The sequence below is a fragment of the Argopecten irradians genome, chromosome 3 (assembly GCF_041381155.1).
Source record: "Argopecten irradians isolate NY chromosome 3, Ai_NY, whole genome shotgun sequence".
Taxonomy (NCBI): domain Eukaryota; kingdom Metazoa; phylum Mollusca; class Bivalvia; order Pectinida; family Pectinidae; genus Argopecten; species Argopecten irradians.
The window spans coordinates 68,195,961-68,219,641 of record NC_091136.1 but is presented as its reverse complement, the minus strand read 5'-3'; the positions used below and the strand labels follow the sequence as shown (position 1 = coordinate 68,219,641).

Sequence of the window (23,681 nt, the reverse complement as noted above, 5' to 3'; positions counted from 1 at the left end):
TCCAAAAATAATCTGAAATGCAGACCTAAAATGTGCGATGTGGATTGAGAAATCACAAATATTATGTGCGTTCAAGAGTGGATCCGTCAGGTCTATGAACTGTCAATTTAACAACAAATTTAGACAACTGCATACGGAAAAGAGATTTTGACAGATTGTTATCCAACTGTTCCTAAGATTTGTTTACCAAATCTCGGGCCATCTCAGCCTCCTTTTGTTTTGACAGCTTAGGTGGGTTGAATAGGAACGTTATTAACGAATACTATTCCCTTTCAAAGATTTGATTTTTGTATTTATGTGTCATTGAATGTTTTATCAACATTTTTGCAAACAGGTGCTGTTTGTGAGAAAGAAAGTGAACCATCAGCACCGGTGTCTGTGTAACAGCAGTAAGCACAGGGACTTGAGAGTTAGTAACAGTTGTCATATATTTGTACATTTTGTAGTGTCCAGTGCCCTTTTATGGCGAGAACAGGATTTAGACGAGTCTTCGGTTCTTTGAATTGGGTCCAGTAGCACCGCTAAATCAAAAGTGACATACCTGGTCACAAAATCAGCGTACTTATTGAAAATTGTAAGACGAATCTTGCAAATCGGCAGAACGAAATATATTTGTTATCGAAAGTAATTTCCGGTGCGTTTTTAAAAATCCATGGTTACATTTTTTGGTACTCGCATCCATTCATCCTCGTGTTCTGATGTAAAAGATATAGAATTCAAGTTTTCCATTTGAAATATGGCACACATCTTGTTGTGTATGAGCCGACTAAGCACTTTTTGCACATGCTCAATTTTGCATGGGATCTGAATGCTCCAAGCGCACCTGTGGATGATTATCTGCAGACGACATAACAATACCATATTGGATTGACTCGCTATGCTAGTTTTGTTATCGGGGAATAGTTATGATGGATACCAAATAATTGCAAGGATGGAATTTTAAAGTTGTGTGAAAATGAGCAAGTATAGGCAAACATTATTTATATCACTGACTTACATGTTTCTTCATCTATGCTTTCATACTGCACAAGAAAAATGTGACAATACCTCACCTATTTGTTTATATTTGTCCACTATACAAGTAGTCTGATTTGGCTATATAGTCAAATTTAGCTATATAGCCATCAATGCAGATTTTAGCAGTGCTACCGGACCTGTGAATCATCAGATCATCATGCCTCATTGATAAATTTTCTTTTACAAACATCCTTCAGAAATTCTGTCATTACAGCAAATTAACCTTTATTTTACTAAAACCATCAGCATCCTTTGGTTTCCCCAATTTGAAATTGTTTCGTTATTTTATTACCATGATGAGATAGAAGACACACATTCATTGATTACGAATAACACAGTTGCCATTTTTAATGAACTGATCAAATTGGTATTCTGTAAATCAAAATGTCACTAACAATCACAAATAGCACACAAAGCTATCAGTACATTCAGATAATTTTCTGTATGTTCCCCTATGGCCCTAGTTGTGCATATTGCATTTTGGGACGGATCGGTCAACAAGATGGCCAACCGACTGCCATCTTGGATTTTGGTAGTTGAAGTTTGTTACCACTATTTCTCAGAAAGTGCTGAAGTGACATTTCTCTAAAGTTTCATGTAGGGTCCCCTAGCTAGGGCACTATATCGCAGTTGTGCATATTGCATTTTGGGACCGATTGGTCAAAAAGATGGCCGTTAGACAGCCATGTTTTATTTTGATAGTTGAAGTTTGTTACCACTATTTCTCAGAAAGTACTGAAGGGATCTCTTTCAAATTTCATATGTGGGCTCCCCTTGGGCCCTAGTTGTGCATATTGCATTTTGGGACAGAGTGGGCAACAAGATGGCTGAAAGGCCCCCCATCTTGGATTTTGATTGATAAAGCTTGAAAAGCAGAGAAAAGATCCCTCTTTCAATTGTCAGACATAAATTAATCTTTGATGGACGCCAAGATCCCTCTGGGATCTCTTGTTAGCTCACCTGGCCCAAAGGGCTGGTGAGCTTATGTCATGGCGCGGCGTCCGTCCGTCGTCTGTCCATCCCTCCGTCAACATTTTCTTTAAACCGCTACTAGTCATAGAGTTCTGCATGGAATGTAACGAAATTTGACCAGAAACATCCTTGGGGGAAGGAGAACAGAGTTTGTATAAATTTTGGCTTTGACCCCCAGGAGGCAGGAGGGACGGGGCTCAATAGGGGAAATAGAGGTAAATCCTTTAAATTGCTACTAGTCATACAGTTCTACATAGAATGTAACCAAATTTGGCCAGAGAAGAAACAATGAACCTGTATTCAGAACATAACTTGGCATTACAAGCCAGGTGAGCGATCTTGTTTTTTATTTACCTCTCTGAATAGAGGTACCAGAAAACCTATGCAGTAAATGTGTTCCAATTAAAATGCATCCAGATAGAAAGTTGCTTAATTGCTATTTACCTTATACAAAAACCACATATCATAACTTTTCCAATAGAGGTGACTATCGCCTACAATTTTAGCTATTGCAATACTATTGCTATCGAGGGAAACACTATTTCGATAGTTAGTTTACCTATTGCAGAATACAATTGCAATAGTATTGTGATAGTATTGCACTCTGAATTTGATTACAATCTGGTCGATGAATTGACCGTCATGACGTACATCTAATGTAGTATTGGTTTAGAGTTACTTCCTCAGTACCAACTCAAACGCAATGAAGATCGTGATTGAGAACATTTTCAGTGTTTGCGTTTGGATTGAAAAGCATGGAAAAGTGATATTTTATCGTGACTGTTAGTCTGTTACTGTATGAAACCTCTGTGAGTACACGAGTTTAGTCCAAGTTACAGAAAAATATCTGACTATTGAAACTACTGATAGTTTGGCGTACTATCGTCGATTTTTATCGACTGTTTGAAATTGCCATCAATTGATCGAGTTGAGAGACATACAATCGCAATATATAGACAGTCCGATGTATTGTTAGGTCCCAAACATGTACAGTCAAACCTCAATGTATCGAAGCTCTAGGGACCGACAGAAAACTTCGAAACATCAAGACTTCAAATTATTCATGGTTGGAATATGACCAATGTTTTTTTAACATGATCAACTGTGGCAGTTGTGTACATGTCTTCACTGTTCCATAATCTTTATACTAAATAAATCAAAGTGTAAAATCAGTCTCAGGTATTAATATTGTTATCGTTAGGAATACATTATAAACAAGACTTGCGTGTACTTAAACTGTACTAACCCATGTATATACGGCAAGTTTTGAAGCGACAGGTGTTATTACGGATTTAATATAAAAAGAAAAAAAGCTATAAAAACAAAATTATAAAGGAAGAACAGAAAGCACTACAATATTGACAAAAATGATCGATTTACTCTGGAATTTATTCGAAAAATTGAAATGTAACACTTAGGGCTGCCGCGATACGGCAGAAGCGTACCACGATATATTGTGATACACCTGTATTGTGATATGTATTGCAATATTTTGTCCTTAATATATGTGGTGTCCTATTTTGTATATATTCCATTATAAAAACAACCTTACATTATACAAACATACAGTGCTATGTTATGTAGTTTTACAATGATTTCAACCTTGTTGTTGAGTAACAAAAATGTTCAAAGGTGAGGTTCTTGTTTAAAAAGATACGAGTCTGTTTGTGAAAAAGCTAGGCTTCAGACAATAATAACCAAATAATGCAATAACTAAACATGATAGTGTCTGCAAATATTTACACTTTTGAACCTAAATAATGAACAATTTTACGTACAGTTGGCCTGGCAAAATAAGCCTACGATCGTATGATTAAACTTCAAAGGCTGATCGGCAGTGTTGTTTTGATAAGTTAAGGAATTCGAAAATGGCGGCGGATGATGAAGCCTGAAATAGCTGGCAAAATCCCTGCAGCCATGTATTCACCGGACCTTAAATATGTTTAAAGGATTATATATTCAGGTATTGTTGATTGATGGAGCGAATCAGCTTGATAATATTTCAGAAACTAGCCTAATGTCATATTGTTTATATTCAACGTTATGCAAATGTTTCAATCATTTGAACATTATACATGTTAGTTACAAACATTTGACCGACATCTGAATCGAATGAAAACGAAAGGGATACCCACATGGCTTCATATTATCGGAAAGGAAAACAAATACAACTTGCTGGTTTTGTATTAATGACAGGACTTTTAATTATATCAAATTAATGAAATTATGATACTAAGAAGATATATCGTTAAAAACGGGTACAGCTAAACTGTATCGCGGTACAATATTTTTTGGTGGTGTATTGCAATACCCCAATATACCGGTTAATCGCGGCAGCCCTAGTATCACTTTGTGTATGAGTAAAGACATCTAATTATGTGGTTCGTTATTTACCAACCGCTGATGAACATAAAACACGATTTACAGTTTCTTTACTGTACTAATTATTTAATAATGTAGCTTGTAAAAACTAAGTGCCGATGATCTCGAGCAAGCAACATAAGCTGTCATAATCCCTTTTGTCCGGCAAAGGGCTGTCGCGAGACAGGTGTGACAGTATGTCTAGGGGTATTGTTGAACACCTGATCTTTATAGGTATAATTTTCATTTGAATCATTAACTGTCAATTACCTATGATTGTATAACAAATGACCCATGAAAAAAGTTTGATACATTGGAAACTTTGATTCATGCATGGGTTTGTTAGTAAAAAGTTCGATACATAGATAAATTTTAATGATTAGATTTTGAATAATCGAGGTTTGACTGTATCTCTGTTAAGTTTTGAGTTCACACAAGAGTCGGCACTTGTACACCCCTCTTTTCCAATTACTCATCCCTTTAAAAATTAAACAAATGTTAATCAGGTAATTTACGATAAAAATGGGGTGTATAAAAACTATATAATTGAAATTGCAATTGAACTTGTAAGTAAAGGTGACCATGGGGTCCTTTTCATTTCTGAGGATGAACAAATTACGAAACACTGGACTCTCATTTGAGCTGTGTAATTGTTTAATACAGCATTATTTCTGAGTGTTATAGTGTTTGCACAGATAATTAAAAACATTTTTGAGTGATTGCTTATATCTAATTTGTGCAAGTAATGAAAAACGGTTTTGAGTGATTGCTTGTATATATTATAGTGTGCTTATGTACAAGTTATCTTTCCAAGTATGTATCTTCTATTTCAGATAGCAGCATATATAATAATTCATAAATCTGAACTGGTGCTAGACAGTGCCATTTTAAATTTGATAAATATGAAATTAATTATTTTTGAATGTTTTGGCTACTTACAAGCTACAAATATACACATTCTGTTATTAATTTATAGACTTAGAGTACAACACTAGTTTGTGTAACATTGTTGTATTGATTTACTACCAGAAGGAGCTGATGTTTGACTTAATCTAAATATTCTCAGTTATAACCAGTGCTGCATGCTCTTTCTATTGTATTAATATTGTGTGTTATATGCTTAAGATCTAACTTGTAAGCATGTAGTGACCATTATCAGATGGTGGGCTAAGCCTATTCAAATCCCCTTTAGTCTGTCCTTCTGTCCTTCCGTCTACTGTTAATTCTACGAAAGTACTTAAGGGATCTTTTTTCTAATTTCGTATTTATGTAGTTTCCCATAGGACCCTAGATGCGCATATTGCATTTTGGGACAGATCGGTTAACAAGATGGGCGACAGGTAGCCATTTTAGATTTTTAGCTCACCTGGCCCACAGGGCCGGTGAGCTTATGTCATGGCGCGGCGTCCGTCGTCCGTCGTCCGTCGGCGTCCGTCGTCGTCCGTCTGTCCGTCAACATTTCCTTTAAATCGCTACTAGTCATAGAGTTCTGCATGGATTGTAACCAAATTTGGCCACAAACATCCTTGGGGGAGGGGGAACAGAACTTGTATAAATTTTGGCTCTGACCCCCCGGGGGCAGGAGGGGTGGGGCCCAATAGGGGAAATAGAGGTAAATCCTTTAAATCGCTACTAGTCATAGAGTTCTGAATGGTATGTAACCAAATTTGGCCACAAACATCCTTGGGGGAAGGGGAACAGAACTTGTATAAATTTTGGCTCTGACCCCCCGGGGGCAGGAGGGGCGGGGCCCAATAGGGGAAATAGAGGTAAATCCATTAAATCGCTACTAGTCATAGAGTTCTGAATGGTATGTAACCAAATTTGGCCACAAACATCCTTGGGGGAAGGGGAACAGAACTTGTATAAATTTTGGCTCTGATCCCCTGGGGGCAGGAGGGGCGGGGCCCAATAGGGGAAATAGAGGTAAATCCATTAAATCGCTACTAGTCATAGAGTTCTGAATGGTATGTAACCAAATTTGGCCACAAACATCCTTGGGGGAAGGGGAACAGAACTTGTATAAATTTTGGCTCTGATCCCCTGGGGGCAGGAGGGGCGGGGCCCAATAGGGGAAATAGAGGTAAATCCATTAAATCGCTACTAGTCATAGAGTTCTGAATGGAATGTAACCAAATTTGGCCACAAACATCCGTAGGGGAAGGGGAACAGAACTTGTATAAATTTTGGCTCTGATCCCCCGGGGGCAGGAGGGGCGGGGCCCAATAGGTGAAATTGAGGTAAATCCTTTAAATCGCTACTAGTCATAGAGTTCTTTATGGAATGTAACCAAATTTGGCCACAAACATCCTTTTTGGAAGGGGAACAGATCTTGTATAAATTTTGGCTCTGGCCCCCCGGGGGCAGGACGGGTGGGGCCCAATAGGGGAAATAGAGGTAAATCCTATAAATCGCTACTTGTCCTGGAGTTTTGCTGGGATTGTGACCAAATTTGGCCATAAACACCCTTGGGAGAAGGGGAACAGAACTTGTATAAATTTTGGCTCTGACCCCCTGGGCGCAGGAGGGGTGGGGCCCAATAGGGGATTTAGAGGTTAATATTAAAATTCCTTAAGAAAAGAAACAATGAACCTGTATTCAGAACATTACTTGGCATTACAAACCAGGTGAGCGATACAGGCCCTCTGGGCCTCTTGTTATAGTTAAAGTTAACTTTGTTACCGCTATTTTTAGCTCACCTGGCCCGAAGGGCCGGTGAGCTTATGTCATGGCGCGGCGTCCGTCGTCCGTCCGTCCGTCCGTCCGTCGTCCGTCCGTCCGTCAACATTTCCTTTAAATCGCTACTAGTCATAGAGTTCTGCATGGATTGTAACCAAATTTGGCCACAAACATCCTTGGGGGAGGGGGAACAGAACTTGTATAAATTTTGGCTCTGTCTCCCCCGGGGCAGGAGGGGCGGGGCCCAATAGGGGAAATAGAGGTAAATCCTATAAATCGCTACTTGTCCTAGAGTTCTGCATGGATTGTAACCAAAATTAGCCACAAACATCCTTGGGGGAAGGGGAACAGAACTTGTATAAATTTTGGCTCTGACCCCCAGGGGCAGGAGGGGCGGGGCCCAATAGGGGTAATAGAGGTAAATCCTTTAAATCGCTACTTGTCATAGAGCTCTAAATGGAATGTAACCAAATTTGGCCACAAACATCCTTTGGGGAAGGGGAACAGAACTTGTATAAATTTTGGCTCTTGTCCCTCGGGGGCAGGATGGGCGGGGCCCAATAGGGGAAATAGAGGTAAATCCTTTAAATCGCTACTAGTCATAGAGTTCTGAATGGAATGTAACCAAATTTGGCCACAAACATCCTTGAGGTAAGGAGAACAGAACTTGTATAAACTTTGGCTCTGGTCCCCCGGGGGCAGGAGGGGCGGGGCCCAATAGGGGAAATAGAGGTAAATCCTTTAAATCGCTACTAGTCATAGAGTTCTGAATGGAATGTAACTAAATTTGGCCACAAACATCCTTGGGGGAAGGGGAACAGAACTTGTATAAATTTTGGCTCTGATCCCCCGGGTCAGGATGGGCGGGGCCCAATAGGGGAAATAGAGGTAAATCCTTTAAATCTCTACTTGTCCTAGAGCTCTACATGAATTGTAACCAAATTTGACCACAAACATCCTTTGGGGAAGGGGAACAGAACTTGTATAAATTTTGGCTCTGGTCCCCCGGGGGCAGGAGGGGCGGGGCCCAATAGGGGAAATAGAGGTAAATCCTTTAAATTGCTACTAGTCATAGAGTTCTACATGAATTGTAACCAAATTTGGCCACAAACATCCTTGGGGGAAGGGGAACAGAACTTGTATAAATTTTGGCTCTGGTTCCCCGGGGGCAGGAGGGGCGGGGCCCAATAGGGGAAATAGAGGTAAATCCTTTAAATCGCTACTAGTCATAGAGTTCTGAATGGAATGTAACCGAATTTGGCCACAAGCATCCTTTGGGGAAGGGGAACAGAACTTGTATAAATTTTGACTCTGGTCCCCTGGGGGCAGGAGGGGCGGGGCCCAATAGGGGAAATAGAGGTAAATCCTTTAAATCGCTACTAGTCATAGAGTTCTGAATGGAATGTAACCAAATTTGGCCACAAACATCCTTGGGGTAAGGGGAACAGAACTTGTATAAATTTTGGCTCTGGTTCCCCGGGGGCAGGAGGGGCGGGGCCCAATAGGGGAAATAGAGGTAAATCCTTTAAATCGCTACTAGTCAAAGAGTTCTGAATGGAATGTAACCGAATTTGGCCACAAGCATCCTTTGGGGAAGGGGAACAGAACTTGTATAAATTTTGACTCTGGCCCCCTGAGGACAGGACGGGTGGGGCCCAATAGGGGAAATAGAGGTAAATCCTATAAATCACTTCTTGTCCTAGAGTTTTGCTTGGATTGTGACCAAATTTGGCCATAAACATCCTTGGGGGAAGGGGAACAGAACTTGTATAAATTTTGGCTCTGACCCCCTGGGGGCGGGAGGGGTGGGGCCCAATAGGGGATTTAGAGGTTAATATTAAAATTCCTTCAGAAAAGAAACAACGAACCTGTATTCAGAACATTACTTGGCAATACAAACCAGGTGAGCGATACAGGCCCTCTGGGCCTCTTGTTCAGAAAGTACTGAAGGGATCTTTTTCAAATTTCATATGTAGGTTCCTCTTAGGCCCTTGTTATGCATATTGCATTTAGGGACCAATTGATCTACAAGATGGCCGACCGGAGGCTATCTTGGATTTTGATATTTGAAGTTTGTTATGACTATTTCTCAGAAAGTACTAAGGCCATGCCAATTTGATTTATTGTTATTCGGATTTTGAAATAAACAATCGCCTGAAGATGGTCTGAAATGCCTGAAACGTTAGCGAAAAGGAATGCTATGTTGATATTTTTTATCCCCGCTTTCTTCGAAACGGGGGATATTAATTTGGGTTTGTCCCTCATCTGTCCGTCTGTCTGTAACACTTTGTTTCCGTGCAATAACTGTAACAAATGCAAACCGATTTTCTTCAAACTTGGTGACAAGGTTAAATGCCTTAAGGGCTCGGCCAAGTTTGATCGCGCCTGTCGATGGACCTTATTTAGCGGAGTTATGGCCCTTTAATTTACTACAAATGTCATTTTTCTGCACTTTCTGTGTAATAACTAACAAATGTTAAAATTAATATTGTTAAAACTTTAAATTAAAAACAAATTAAATGCCTGAAGGGCATAGCCAAGTTCGATCGCCATTTTTTGGCAGATTTTAATTAGCAGAGTAATGGCACTTTGATTTAATTTTTAAAAAAAGTCACTTTCTGCCACTTCCCTGCAATAACTCTAATAAATATTCACCGATTTTCTTCAAACTTGGTAACAAGGTCAAATGCCTTAAGGGCTTGGCCAAGTTCGATTGCCAATTTTGGCCGACATTATTTAGTGGAGTTATGGCCCTTTGATATGCTAAAAACATCATTTTCTGCCATTCCCTGTGTAAAATAAAAAGCGGGGATGGAAATTCCACGAATTTGCTTGTTATTCTTAATAATATCTACTGATGCACAACGTCTTTTAAAAGTTTAAGTATATACATCATAATAAATATGAAGAAAAATCCTTATGGACGAAATCTATAAGAAATAAAAACAATAACGACTGACTAGTTAGCGCTTTCGCCCCATTCAAGGGAGCTCTTCAGACTGTTTGTATATATATATATATATATATATATATATATAACATGTCAGTTTAGCGATAAAGGTCCTCTGGGCCTCTTGCTTATATCACTTTCCTTTATCCTTTAGTTCAATTGAATTCCTGCCCAAATCATAAGCTGATCGCTATATTGTGATGTTTGTTGTTGTGTATTGTGATGTTTGTTGTTGTGTATTGTGATTGTGTTATGTTGTTGTGATTGTGATGTTTGTTGTTGTGTATTGTGATGTTTGTTGTTGTGTATTGTGATGTTTGTTGTTGTTATTGTGATGTTTGTTGTTGTGTATTGTGATGTTTGTTGTTGTGTATTGTGATGTTTGTTTGTTGTGTATTGTGATGTTTGTTGTTGTGTATTGTGATGTTTGTTGTTGTGTATTGTGATGTTGTTGTTGTGTATTGTGATGTTTGTTGTTGTGTATTGTGATGTTTGTTGTTGTGTATTGTGATGTTTGTTGTTGTGTATTGTGATGTTTGTTGTTGTGTATTGTGATGTTTGTTGTTGTGTATTGTGATGTTTGTTGTTGTGTATTGTGATGTTTGTTGTTGTGTATTGTGATGTTTGTTGTTGTGTATTGTGATGTTTGTTGTTGTGTATTGTGATGTTGTTGTTGTGTATTGTGATGTTTGTTGTGGTGAGTTTGTGTGTGTTGTTGTTGTGTATTGTGATGTTTGTTGTTGTTATTGTGATGTTGTTGTTGTGTATTGTGATGTTTGTTGTTGTGTATTGTGATGTATGTTGTTGTGTATTGTGATGTTTGTTGTTGTGTATTGTGATGTTTGTTGTTGTGTATTGTGATGTTTGTTGTTGTGTATTGTGATGTTTGTTGTTGTGTATTGTGATGTTTTGTTGTTGTGTTGTTGTGTATTGTGATGTTGTTGTTGTGTGTATTGTGATGTTTGTTGTTGTGTATTGTGATGTTTGTTGTTGTGTATTGTGATGTTTGTTGTTTGTGTATTGTGATGTTTGTTGTTGTGTATTGTGTATGTTGTTGTGTATTGTGATGTATGTTGTTGTGTATTGTGATGTTTGTTGTTGTGTATTGTGATGTTTGTTGTTGTGTATTGTGATGTTTGTTGTTGTGTATTGTGATGTTTGTTGTTGTGTATTGTGATGTTTGTTGTTGTGTATTGTGATGTATGTTGTTGTGTATTGTGATATGTTGTTATGTGTATTGTGATGTTTGTTGTTGTGTATTGTGATGTTTGTTGTTGTGTATTGTGATGTTTGTTGTTGTGTATTGTGATGTTTGTTGTTGTGTATTGTGATGTATGTTGTTGTGTATTGTGATGTATGTTGTTGTGTACATATTGTGATGTTTTTAGTGATGATGGTGGGCTATTCAAATTGCTTTTTGTCCGTGGTCCGTCCTTCCGTCCCTCCGTTTACAATTCTTTTTATCGCTATTTCTCAGAAAGTACTGAAGGGATCTGTCTCAAATTTCATATGTAGGTTCCCCTAGGGCCCTAGTTGTGCATATTGCATTTTGGGACCAATCAGTCAACAAGATGGCCGCCAGCCAGCCATCTTGGATTTTGATAGTTAAAGTTTGTTATCGCTATTTCTCAGAAAGTACTGAAGGGATCTTTCTCAAATTTCATATGTAGGTTCCCCTAGGGCTCTAGTTGTGCATAATGTGTTTTTGGATCGATCGGTCAACAAAATGGCCGCCAGGCTGCCATCTTGGATTTTGATTGTTTAAGTTTGTTATCGCTATTTCTCAGAAAGTACTGAAGGGATCTTTCTCAAATTTCATATGTTGGTTCCCCTAGGGCTCTAGTTGTGCATAATGTGTTTTTGAATCGATTGGTCAACAAAATGGTTGCCAGGCCGCCATCTTGGATTTTGATTGTTTAAGTTTGTTATCGCTATTTCTCAGAAAGTGTTGATTGAATCTGTCTCAAATTTCATATATAGGATCCCCTAGGGCTCTAGTTGTGCATATTTTGATTTGGGACCGATCGATCAACAAGATGGCCGCCAGGCAGCCATCTTGGATTTTGATAGTTGAAGTTTGTTACTGCTATTTCTCAGAAAGTACTGAAGCGATCTGTCTCGAATTTCATATGTAGGTTCCCCTAGGGCCCTAGTTGTGCATATTGCATTTTGGGACCAATCTGTAAACAAGATGGCCGCCAGCCAGCCATCTTGGATTTTGATAGTTAAATATTGTTATCGCTGTTTCTCAGAAAGTACTGAAGGGATCTTTCTCAAATTTCATATGTAGGTTTCCCTAGGGCTTTAGTTGTGCATAATGCGTTTTGGGACCAATCGGTCAACAAGATGGCCGCCAGCCAGCTATCTTGGATTTTGATAGTTAAATGTTGTTATCGTTATTTCTCAGAAAGTACTGAAGGAATCTTTCTCAAATTTCATATGTAGGTTCCCCTAGGGCTGTAGTTGTGCATAATGCGTTTTGGGACCAATCGGTCAACAAGATGGGTGCCAGCCAGCCATCTTGGATTTTGATAGTTAAAGTTTGTTATCGCTATTTCTCAGAAAGTACTGAAGGGATCTTTCTCAAATTTCATATATAGGTTCCCCTAGGGCTCTATTTGTGCATAATGCGTTTTGGGACCAATCGGTCAACAAAATGGCCGCCAGACTGCCATCTTTGATTTTGATTGTTTAAGTTTGTTATCGCTATTTCTCAGAAAGTATTGAATGAATCTGTCTCAAATTTCATATATAGGTTCCCCTAGGGCTCTAGTTGTGCACATTTGATTTGGGACCAATCAAGCAACAAGATGGCCGCCAAGGAGCCATCTTGGATTTTGATAGTTGAAGTTTGTTACTGCTATTTCTCAGAAAGTACTGAAGCGATCTGTCTCAAATTTTATATGTACAGTCAAACCTCGATGTATCGAAGTTCAAGGGACCACAGAAAAAATTTCGAAACATCGAGACTTCGAATTATTCGTGGTTGAAATTAGACCGATGTTTTTTTTACCATGACCAACTGTGGTAGTTGTGTACATGTCGTCTCCGTTCCGTAAACTTTATAATCATTGTACCACAAGCAAAACAAAATAAAAACGAAGTATGCAATTAATCACATGTATTGCTATCGTTAGCAATACATACGTATATTATAAACAAGACTTACATGTACTAGGCCTAACCCATGTACAAGTGTTCGTTTGGTGACTATTTAAGTGATGGTTAATATTACGGAATGAATATAAAAACGAAAACACGTACGTTGTAAAGACGAAACTAAAAAGGAGGAACCGAAAGCACTACAACACCTACAAAATACTTTGATTTAGAATGATTGATTTGCTCCAGTATTTATGCCAAAGTTGTGCAATGTAACAGTTTTGAGTATGACTTACTAATAATGTGGCTCGCTATTTACCGTTCTGTAAATTCTACAAACCGCTTCCAATGGCGGCGGCGAACATAAAAAAACGACTAACTGTATCTTTGCCGTACTATTAATGATTTAATAACGCAGCTTGTAAAAACAAAGCACCGGATATTGGCCTGATTAATGATATTAATAATCTTGATGATATCAAGCTAGCAACACAAGCTGTCATAATCCTGTCCGGCGAAGGGCCGTCACGAGACAGCTAGGTGTGACAGCATGCCGCGGGGTATCGGCGAACACCTGATCTGTACAGGTAAATTTTTATTCGAATCATCGAGTGTCAGTTACCTATGATTCTATAACAAATGGTCCATGAAAAAAGTTCGATACATCGAGAACTTCGATTCATAAAACTTCGATTCATACATGGGTTAGTTAGTAATGTTATATAGTGAAGAAATTCGGGACCAGACAAAAAGTTCGATACAGCGAGAAATTCGATTCATTGAAGTTCGAATCATCGAGGTTTGACTGTAGTATGTTTGCAAAAGTTTGAAAAGCAGAGAAAAGATTACTCTTTCCATTGTCAGACATGCATCTTTTTTTGGTGGGTGCCAAGATCCCTCTGGGATCTCTTGTTTGTTGAACGTTTTGTGATGTAATTTTTAGCTCACCTGGCCCTGCATGATGTATGTATATATCCTGCCATTTTCAGGCAATGTATACCTGCCCCGTCTAACCTGAAAGCATGGACAACTCACAGTCTGCAGGGATGTCGGACGAAGATAGGTAAAACTAACTTTATTTATTTTGTATTTAGTATAGGAACTATATGCTCATTAAGCTTACATCTATAGCATGTGTATTACTTCTATTTTGAGGTTAACTGACTCGTAAGGCCAGGATGACTTATAGCCATCATGCTTTATCTGCTGTAAACCAACGGCTGCCAAGCACCTTTTGTAAAGTGATTATGTTTAAGACTTCCCAAATTTTTGGTTCATTCTGAAAAACCAACATGACCAACAAAGTCGTTATTATGAAAACACAATTGATACTTCACTATACATATTACATGAAGTTCCATATGTGTGATTGAGCTGAAACTCAACTGGAATAATACTGAGATGATCCTAGCTACCAGCATTACATCATGTCCTGTACACCAACAGTAACAAGCTACCAGCCTGTACACCAACAGTAACAAGCTACCAGCCTGTACACCAACAGTAACAAGCTACCAGCCTGTACACCAACAGTAACAAGCTACCAGCCTGTACACCAACAGTAACAAGCTACCAGCCTGTACACCAACAGTAACAAGCTACCAGCCTGTACACCAACAGTAACAAGCTACCAGCCTGTACACCAACAGTAACAAGCTACCAGCCTTACATCATGTCCTGTACACCAACAGTAACAAGCTACCAGCCTTACATCATGTCCTGTACACCAACAGTAACAAGTTACCAGCCTGTACACCAACAGTAACAAGCTACCAGCCTGTACACCAACAGTAACAAGTACCAGCCTGTACACCAACAGTAACAAGCTACCAGCCTGTACACCAACAGTAACAAGCTACCAGCCTGTACACCAACAGTAACAAGCTATCAGCCTGTACACCAACAGTAACAAGCTACCAGCCTGTACACCAACAGTAACAAGCTACCAGCCTGTACACCAACAGTAACAAGCTACCAGCCTGTACACCAACAGTAACAAGCTACCAGCCTGTACACCAACAGTAACAAGCTACCAGCCTGTACACCAACAGTAACAAGCTACCAGCCTGTACACCAACAGTAACAACAGCTACCAGCCTGTACACCAACAGTAACAAGCTACCAGCCTGTACACCAACAGTAACAAGCTACCAGCCTTACATCAACCTGTACACAACAGTAACAAGCTACCAGCCTGTACACCAACAGTAACAAGCTACCAGCCTGTACACCAACAGTAACAAGCTACCAGCCTGTACACCAACAGTAACAAGCTACCAGCCTTACATCATGTCCTGTACACCAACAGTAACAAGCTACCAGCCTGTACACCAACAGTAACAAGCTACCAGCCTGTACACCAACAGTAACAAGCTACCAGCCTTACATCATGTCCTGTACACCAACAGTAACAAGCTACCAGCCTTACATCATGTCCTGTACACCAACAGTAACAAGCTACCAGCCTGTACACCAACAGTAACAAGCTACCAGCCTGTACACCAACAGTAACAAGCTACCAGCCTGTACACCAACAGTAACAAGCTACCAGCCTGTACACCAACAGTAACAAGCTACCAGCCTTACATCATGTCCTGTACACCAACCTATGTACACCAACAGTAACAAGCCAGCCTGTACACCAACAGTAACAAGCTACCAGCCTGTACACCAACAGTAACAAGTACAGCCTACATCAGCCTGTACACCAACAGTAACAAGCTACCAGCCTGTACACCAACAGTAACAAGCTACCAGCCTGTACACCAACAGTAACAAGCTACCAGCCTGTACACCAACAGTAACAAGCTACCAGCCTGTACACCAACAGTAACAAGCTACCAGCCTGTACACCAACAGACAAGCTACCAGCCTGTACACCAACAGTAACAAGCTACCAGCCTGTACACCAACAGTAACAAGCTACCAGCCTGTACACCAACAGTAACAAGCTACCAGCCAACAGTACACAGCTGTACACCAACAGTAACAAGCTACCAGCCTGTACACCAACAGTAACAAGCTACCAGCCTGTACACCAACAGTAACAAGCTACCAGCCTGTACACCAACAGTAACAAGCTACCAGCCTGTACACCAACAGTAACAAGCTACCAGCCTGTACACCATCAGTAACAAGCTACCAGCCTGTACACCAACAGTAACAAGTTACCAGCCTTACATCATATCCTGTACACCAACAGTAACAAGCTACCAGCCTGTACACCAACAGTAACAAGCTACCAGCCTGTACACCAACAGTAACAAGCTACCAGCCTGTACACCAACAGTAACAAGCTACCAGCCTGTACACCAACAGTAACAAGCTACCAGCCTGTACACCAACAGTAACAAGCTACCAGCCTGTACACCAACAGTAACAAGCTTACCAGCCTGTACACCAACAGTACACACAGTAACAAGCTACCAGCCTGTACACCAACAGTAACAAGCTACCAGCCTGTACACCAACAGTAACAAGCTACCAGCCTGTACACCAACAGTAACAAGCTACCAGCCTGTACACCAACAGTAACAAGCTACCAGCCTGTACACCAACAGTAACAAGCTACCAGCCTGTACACCAACAGTAACAAGCTACCAGCCTGTACACCAACAGTAACAAGCTACCAGCCTGTACACCAACAGTAACAAGCTACCAGCCTTACATCATGTCCTGTACACCAACAGTAACAAGCTACCAGCCTGTACACCAACAGTAACAAGCTACCAGCCTGTACACCAACAGTAACAAGCTACCAGCCTGTACACCAACAGTAACAAGCTACCAGCCTGTACACCAACAGTAACAAGCTACCAGCCTGTACACCAACAGCTACCAGCCTTACATCATGTCCTGTACACCAACAGTAACAAGCTACCAGCCTGTACACCAACAGTAACAAGCTACCAGCCTGTACACCAACAGTAACAAGCTACCAGCCTGTACACCAACATAACAAGCTACCAGCCTGTACACAACAGTAACAGTAACAAGCTACCAGCCTGTACACCAACAGTAACAAGCTACCAGCCTGTACACCAACAGTAACAAGCTACCAGCCTGTACACCAACAGTAACAAGCTACCAGCCTGTACACCAACAGTAACAAGCTACCAGCCTGTACACCAACAGTAACAAGCTACCAGCCTGTACACCAACAGTAACAAGCTACCAGCCTGTACACCAACAGTAACAAGCTACCAGCCTGTACACCAACAGTAACAAGCTACCAGCCTGTACACCAACAGTAACAAGCTACCAGCCTGTACACCAACAGTAACAAGCTACCAGCCTGTACACCAACAGTAACAAGCTACCAGCCTGTACACCAACAGTAACAAGCTACCAGCCTGTACACCAACAGTAACAAGCTACCAGCCTGTACACCCAACAGTAACAAGCTACCAGCCTGTACACCAACAGTAACAAGCTACCAGCCTGTACACCAACAGTAACAAGCTACCAGCCTATCATAGCCTGTACACCAACAGTAACAAGCTACCAGCCTGTACACCAACAGTAACAAGCTACCAGCCTGTACACCAACAGTAACAAGCTACCAGCCTGTACACCAACAGTAACAAGCTACCAGCCTGTACACCAACAGTAACAAGCTACCAGCCTGTACACCAACAGTAACAAGCTACCAGCCTGTACACCAACAGTAACAAGCTACCAGCCTGTACACCAACAGTAACAAGCTACCAGCCTGTACACCAACAGTAACAAGCTACCAGCCTTACATCATGTCCTGTACACCAACAGTAACAAGCTACCAGCCTGTACACCAACAGTAACAAGCTACCAGCCTGTACACCAACAGTAACAAGCTACCAGCCTGTACACCAACAGTAACAAGCTACCAGCCTGTACACCAACAGTAACAAGCTACCAGCCTGTACACCAACAGTAACAAGCTACCAGCCTGTACACCAACAGTAACAAGCTACCAGCCTGTACACCAACAGTAACAAGCTACCAGCCTGTACACCAACAGTAACAAGCTACCAGCCTGTACACCAACAGTAACAAGCTACCAGCCTACAGTAGTACACCAACAGTAACAAGCTACCAGCCTGTACACCAACAGTAACAAGCTACCAGCCTGTACACCAACAGTAACAAGTTACCAGCCTGTACACCAACAGTAACAAGCTACCAGCCTGTACACCAACAGTAACAAGCTACCAGCCTGTACACCAACAGTAACAAGCTACCAGCCTGTACACCAACAGTAACAAGCTACCAGCCTGTACACCAACAGTAACAAGCTACCAGCCTGTACACCAACAGTAACAAGCTACCAGCCTGTACACCAACAGTAACAAGCTACCAGCCTGTACACCAACAGTAACAAGCCTGTACACCAACAGTAACAGCTACCAGCCTGTACACCAACAGTAACAAGCTACCAGCCTGTACACCAACAGTAACAAGCTACCAGCCTGTACACCAACAGTAACAAGCTACCAGCCTTACATCATGTCCTGTACACCAACAGTAACAAGCTACCAGCCTGTACACCAACAGTAACAAGCTACCAGCCTGTACACCAACAGTAACAAGCTACCAGCCTGTACACCAACAGTAACAAGCTACCAGCCTGTACACCAACAGTAACAAGCTACCAGCCTGTACACCAACAGTAACAAGCTACCAGCCTGTACACCAACAGTAACAAGCTACCAGCCTGTACACCAACAGTAACAAGCTACCAGCCTGTACACCAACAGTAACAAGTTACCAGCCTTACATCATGTCCTGTACACCAACAGTAACAAGCTACCAGCCTGTACACCAACAGTAACAAGCTACCAGCCTGTACACCAACAGTAACAAGCTACCAGCCTGTACACCAACAGTAACAAGCTACCAGCCTGTACACCAACAGTAACAAGCTACCAGCCTGTACACCAACAGTAACAAGCTACCAGCCTGTACACCAACAGTAACAAGCTACCAGCCTGTACACCAACAGTAACAAGCTACCAGCCTGTACACCAACAGTAACAAGCTACCAGCCTGTACACCAACAGTAACAAGCTACCAGCCTGTACACCAACAGTAACAAGTTACCAGCCTGTACACCAACAGTAACAAGCTACCAGCCTGTACACCAACAGTAACAAGCTACCAGCCTTACATCATGTCCTGTACACCAACAGTAACAAGCTACCAGCCTGTACACCAACAGTAACAAGCTACCAGCCTGTACACCAACAGTAACAAGCTACCAGCCTGTACACCAACATAACAGTAACCAACAGTAACAGCTACCAGCCTGTACACCAACAGTAACAAGCTACCAGCCTGTACACCAACAGTAACAAGCTACCAGCCTGTACACCAACAGTAACAAGCTACCAGCCTGTACACCAACAGTAACAAGCTACCAGCCTTACATCATGTCCTGTACACCAACAGTAACAAGTTACCAGCCTTACATCATGTCCTGTACACCAACAGTAACAAGCTACCAGCCTGTACACCAACAGTAACAAGCTACCAGCCTGTACACCAACAGTAACAAGCTACAGCAGCCTGTACACACACGTAACAAGCTACCAGCCTGTACACCAACAGTAACAAGCTACCAGCCTGTACACCAACAGTAACAAGCACCAGCCTGTACACCAACAGTAACAAGTAACCAGCCTACATCAGCCTGTACACCAACAGTAACAAGCTACCAGCCTGTACACCAACAGTAACAAGCTACCAGCCTGTACACCAACAGTAACAAGCTACCAGCCTGTACACCAACAGTAACAAGCTACCAGCCTGTACACCAACAGTAACAAGCTACCAGCCTGTACACCAACAGTAACAAGCTACCAGCCTGTACATCCCGTCAACAGTAACAAGCTACCAGCCTGTACACCAACAGTAACAAGCTACCAGCCTGTACACCAACAGTAACAAGCTACCAGCCTGTACACCAACAGTAACAGCAAGCTACCAGCCTGTACACCAACAGTAACAAGCTACCAGCCTGTACACCAACAGTAACAAGCTACCAGCCTTACACCAACAGAAAAGCTACACCAACAGTAACAAGCTACCAGCCTGTACACCAACAGTAACAAGCTACCAGCCTGTACACCAACAGTAACAAGCTACCAGCCTGTACACCAACAGTAACAAGCTACCAGCCTTACTCATGTACACCAACAGTAACAAGCTACCAGCCTGTACACCAACAGTAACAAGCTACCAGCCTGTACACCAACAGTAACAAGCTACCAGCCTGTACACCAACAGTAACAAGTAACAACTACCAGCCTGTACACCAACAGTAACAAGCTACCAGCCTGTACACCAACAGTAACAAGCTACCAGCCTGTACACCAACAGTAACAAGCTACCAGCCTGTACACCAACAGTAACAAGCTACCAGCCTTACATCATGTACACCAGCAGTAACAAGCTACCAGCCTGTACACCAACAGTAACAAGCTACCAGCCTGTACACCAACAGTAACAAGCTACCAGCCTGTACACCAACAGTAACAAGCTACAGCCCTGTACACCAACAGTAACAAGCTACCAGCCTGTACACCAACAGTAACAAGTTACCAGCCTGTACACCAACAGTAACAAGCTACCAGCCTGTACACCAACAGTAACAAGCTACCAGCCTGTACACCAACAGTAACAAGCTACCAGCCTGTACACCAACAGTAACAAGCTACCAGCCTTACATCATGTCCTGTACACCAACAGTAACAAGCTACCAGCCTGTACACCAACAGTAACAAGCTACCAGCCTGTACACCAACAGTAACAAGCTACCAGCCTGTACACCAACAGTAACAAGCTACCAGCCTGTACACCAACACCAACAGTAACAAGCTACCAGCCTGTACACCAACAGTAACAAGCTACCAGCCTACACATGTCCTGTACACCAACAGTAACAAGCTACCAGCCTGTACACCAACAGTAACAAGCTACCAGCCTGTACACCAACAGTAACAAGCTACCAGCCTTACATCATGTCCTGTACACCAACAGTAACAAGCTACCAGCCTGTACACCAACAGTAACAAGCTACCAGCCTGTACACCAACAGTAACAAGCTACCAGCCTTACATCATGTCCTGTACACCAACAGTAACAAGCTACCAGCCTGTACACCAACAGTAACAAGCTACCAGCCTGTACACCAACAGTAACAAGCTACCAGCCTGTACACCAACAGTAACAAGCTACCAGCCTGTACACCAACAGTAACAAGCTACCAGCCTGTACACCAACAGTAACAAGCTACCAGCCTGTACACCAACAGTAACACTACACCTTACACATGCCTGTACACCAACAGTAACAAGCTACCAGCCTGTACACCAACAGTAACAAGCTACCAGCCTGTACACCAACAGTAACAAGCTACCAGCCTGTACACCAACAGTAACAAGCTACCAGCCTGTACACCAACAGTAACAAGCTACCAGCCTGTACACCAACAGTAACAAGCTACCAGCCTGTACACCAACAGTAACAAGCTACCAGCCTTACATCATGTCCTGTACACCAACAGTAACAAGCTACCAGCCTGTACACCAACAGTAACAAGCTACCAGCCTGTACACCAACAGTAACAAGCTACCAGCCTGTACACCAACAGTAACAAGTTACCAGCCTTACATCATATCCTGTACACCAACAGTAACAAGCTACAGCCTGTACACCAACAGTAACAAGCTACCAGCCTGTACACCAACAGTAACAAGCTACCAGCCTGTACACCAACAGTAACAAGCTACCAGCCTGTACACCAACAGTAACAAGCTACCAGCCTGTACACCAACAGTAACAAGCTACCAGCCTGTACACCAACAGTAACAATACAAGCCTTACACAGTCCTGTACACCAACAGTAACAAGCTACCAGCCTGTACACCAACAGTAACAAGCTACCAGCCTGTACACCAACAGTAACAAGCTACCAGCCTGTACACCAACAGTAACAAGCTACCAGCCTGTACACCAACAGTAACAAGCTACCAGCCTGTACACCAACAGTAACAAGCTACCAGCCTGTACACCAACAGTAACAAGCTACCAGCCTGTACACCAACAGTAACAAGCTACCAGCCTGTACACCAACAGTAACAAGCTACCAGCCTGTACACCAACAGTAACAAGCTATCCAGCCTGTACACCAACAGTAACAAGCTACCAGCCTGTACACCAACAGTAACAAGCTACCAGCCTGTACACCAACAGTAACAAGCTACCAGCCTGTACACCAACAGTAACAAGCTACCACCTGTACACCAACAGTAACAAGCTACCAGCCTGTACACCAACAGTAACAAGCTACCAGCCTGTACACCAACAGTAACAAGCTACCAGCCTGTACACCAACAGTAACAAGCTACCAGCCTGTACACCAACAGTAACAAGCTACCAGCCTTAATCATGTCCTGTACACCAACAGTAACAAGCTACCAGCCTGTACACCAACAGTAACAAGCTACCAGCCTGTACACCAACAGTAACAAGCTACCAGCCTGTACACCAACAGTAACAAGCTACCAGCCTTACATCATGTCCTGTACACCAACAGTAACAAGCTACCAGCCTTACATCATGTCCTGTACACCAACAGTAACAAGCTACCAGCCTGTACACCAACAGTAACAAGCTACCAGCCTGTACACCAACAGTAACAAGCTACCAGCCTGTACACCAACAGTAACAAGCTACCAGCCTTACATCATGTCCTGTACACCAACAGTAACAAGCTACCAGCCTGTACACCAACAGTAACAAGCTACCAGCCTGTACACCAACAGTAACAAGCTACAGCTGTACACCACAGTAACAAGCTACACATGTCCTGTACACCAACAGTAACAAGCTACCAGCCTTACATCATGTCCTGTACACCAACAGTAACAAGCTACCAGCCTGTACACCAACAGTAACAAGCTACCAGCTGTACACCAACAGTAACAAGCTACCAGCCTGTACACCAACAGTAACAAGCTACCAGCCTGTACACCAACATAACAAGCCTGTACACCAACAGTAACAAGCTACCAGCCTGTACACCACAGTAACAAGTACCAGCCTGTACACCAACAGTAACAAGCTACCAGCCTTACATCATGTCCTGTACACCAACAGTAACAAGCTACCAGCCTGTACACCAACAGTAACAAGCTACCAGCCTGTACACCAACAGTAACAAGCTACCAGCCTGTACACCAACAGTAACAAGCTACCAGCCTGTACACCAACAGTAACAAGCTACCAGCCTACATCATGCCTGTACACCAACAGTAACAAGCTACCAGCCTGTACACAACATAACAAGTCCAGCCTGTACACCAACAGTAACAAGCTACCAGCCTGTACACCAACAGTAACAAGCTACCAGCCTGTACACCAACAGTAACAAGCTACCAGCCTGTACACCAACAGTAACAAGCTACCAGCCTGTACACCAACAGTAACAAGCTACCAGCCTTACACCCTGAACAACAGTAACAAGCTACCAGCCTGTACACCAACAGTAACAAGCTACCAGCCTGTACACCAACAGTAACAAGCTACCAGCCTGTACACCAACAGTAACAAGCTACCAGCC

The 23,681-nt window shown here is 42.1% G+C and overlaps 1 protein-coding gene across 22 annotated transcripts in view; it reads left to right on the top strand.

The window, feature by feature from the left end:
* The first annotated feature begins 79 nt into the window (after positions 1 to 79).
* Positions 80 to 23,681, top strand: part of LOC138319416 (kinesin light chain-like) — an 81,611-nt gene continuing 58,009 nt past the window's right edge. For 21 of the 22 annotated variants that reach the window (XM_069262550.1, XM_069262539.1, XM_069262547.1 and 18 more), the window contains exons 1-2: positions 80 to 231; positions 14,071 to 14,144. In XM_069262550.1, the coding sequence (XP_069118651.1) occupies positions 14,104 to 14,144 (41 nt within the window). In that variant the 5' untranslated portion in view covers positions 80 to 231; positions 14,071 to 14,103. The remainder of the gene's footprint in view (positions 232 to 14,070; positions 14,145 to 23,681) is intronic. The other variant, XM_069262546.1, reaches the window with a different exon arrangement.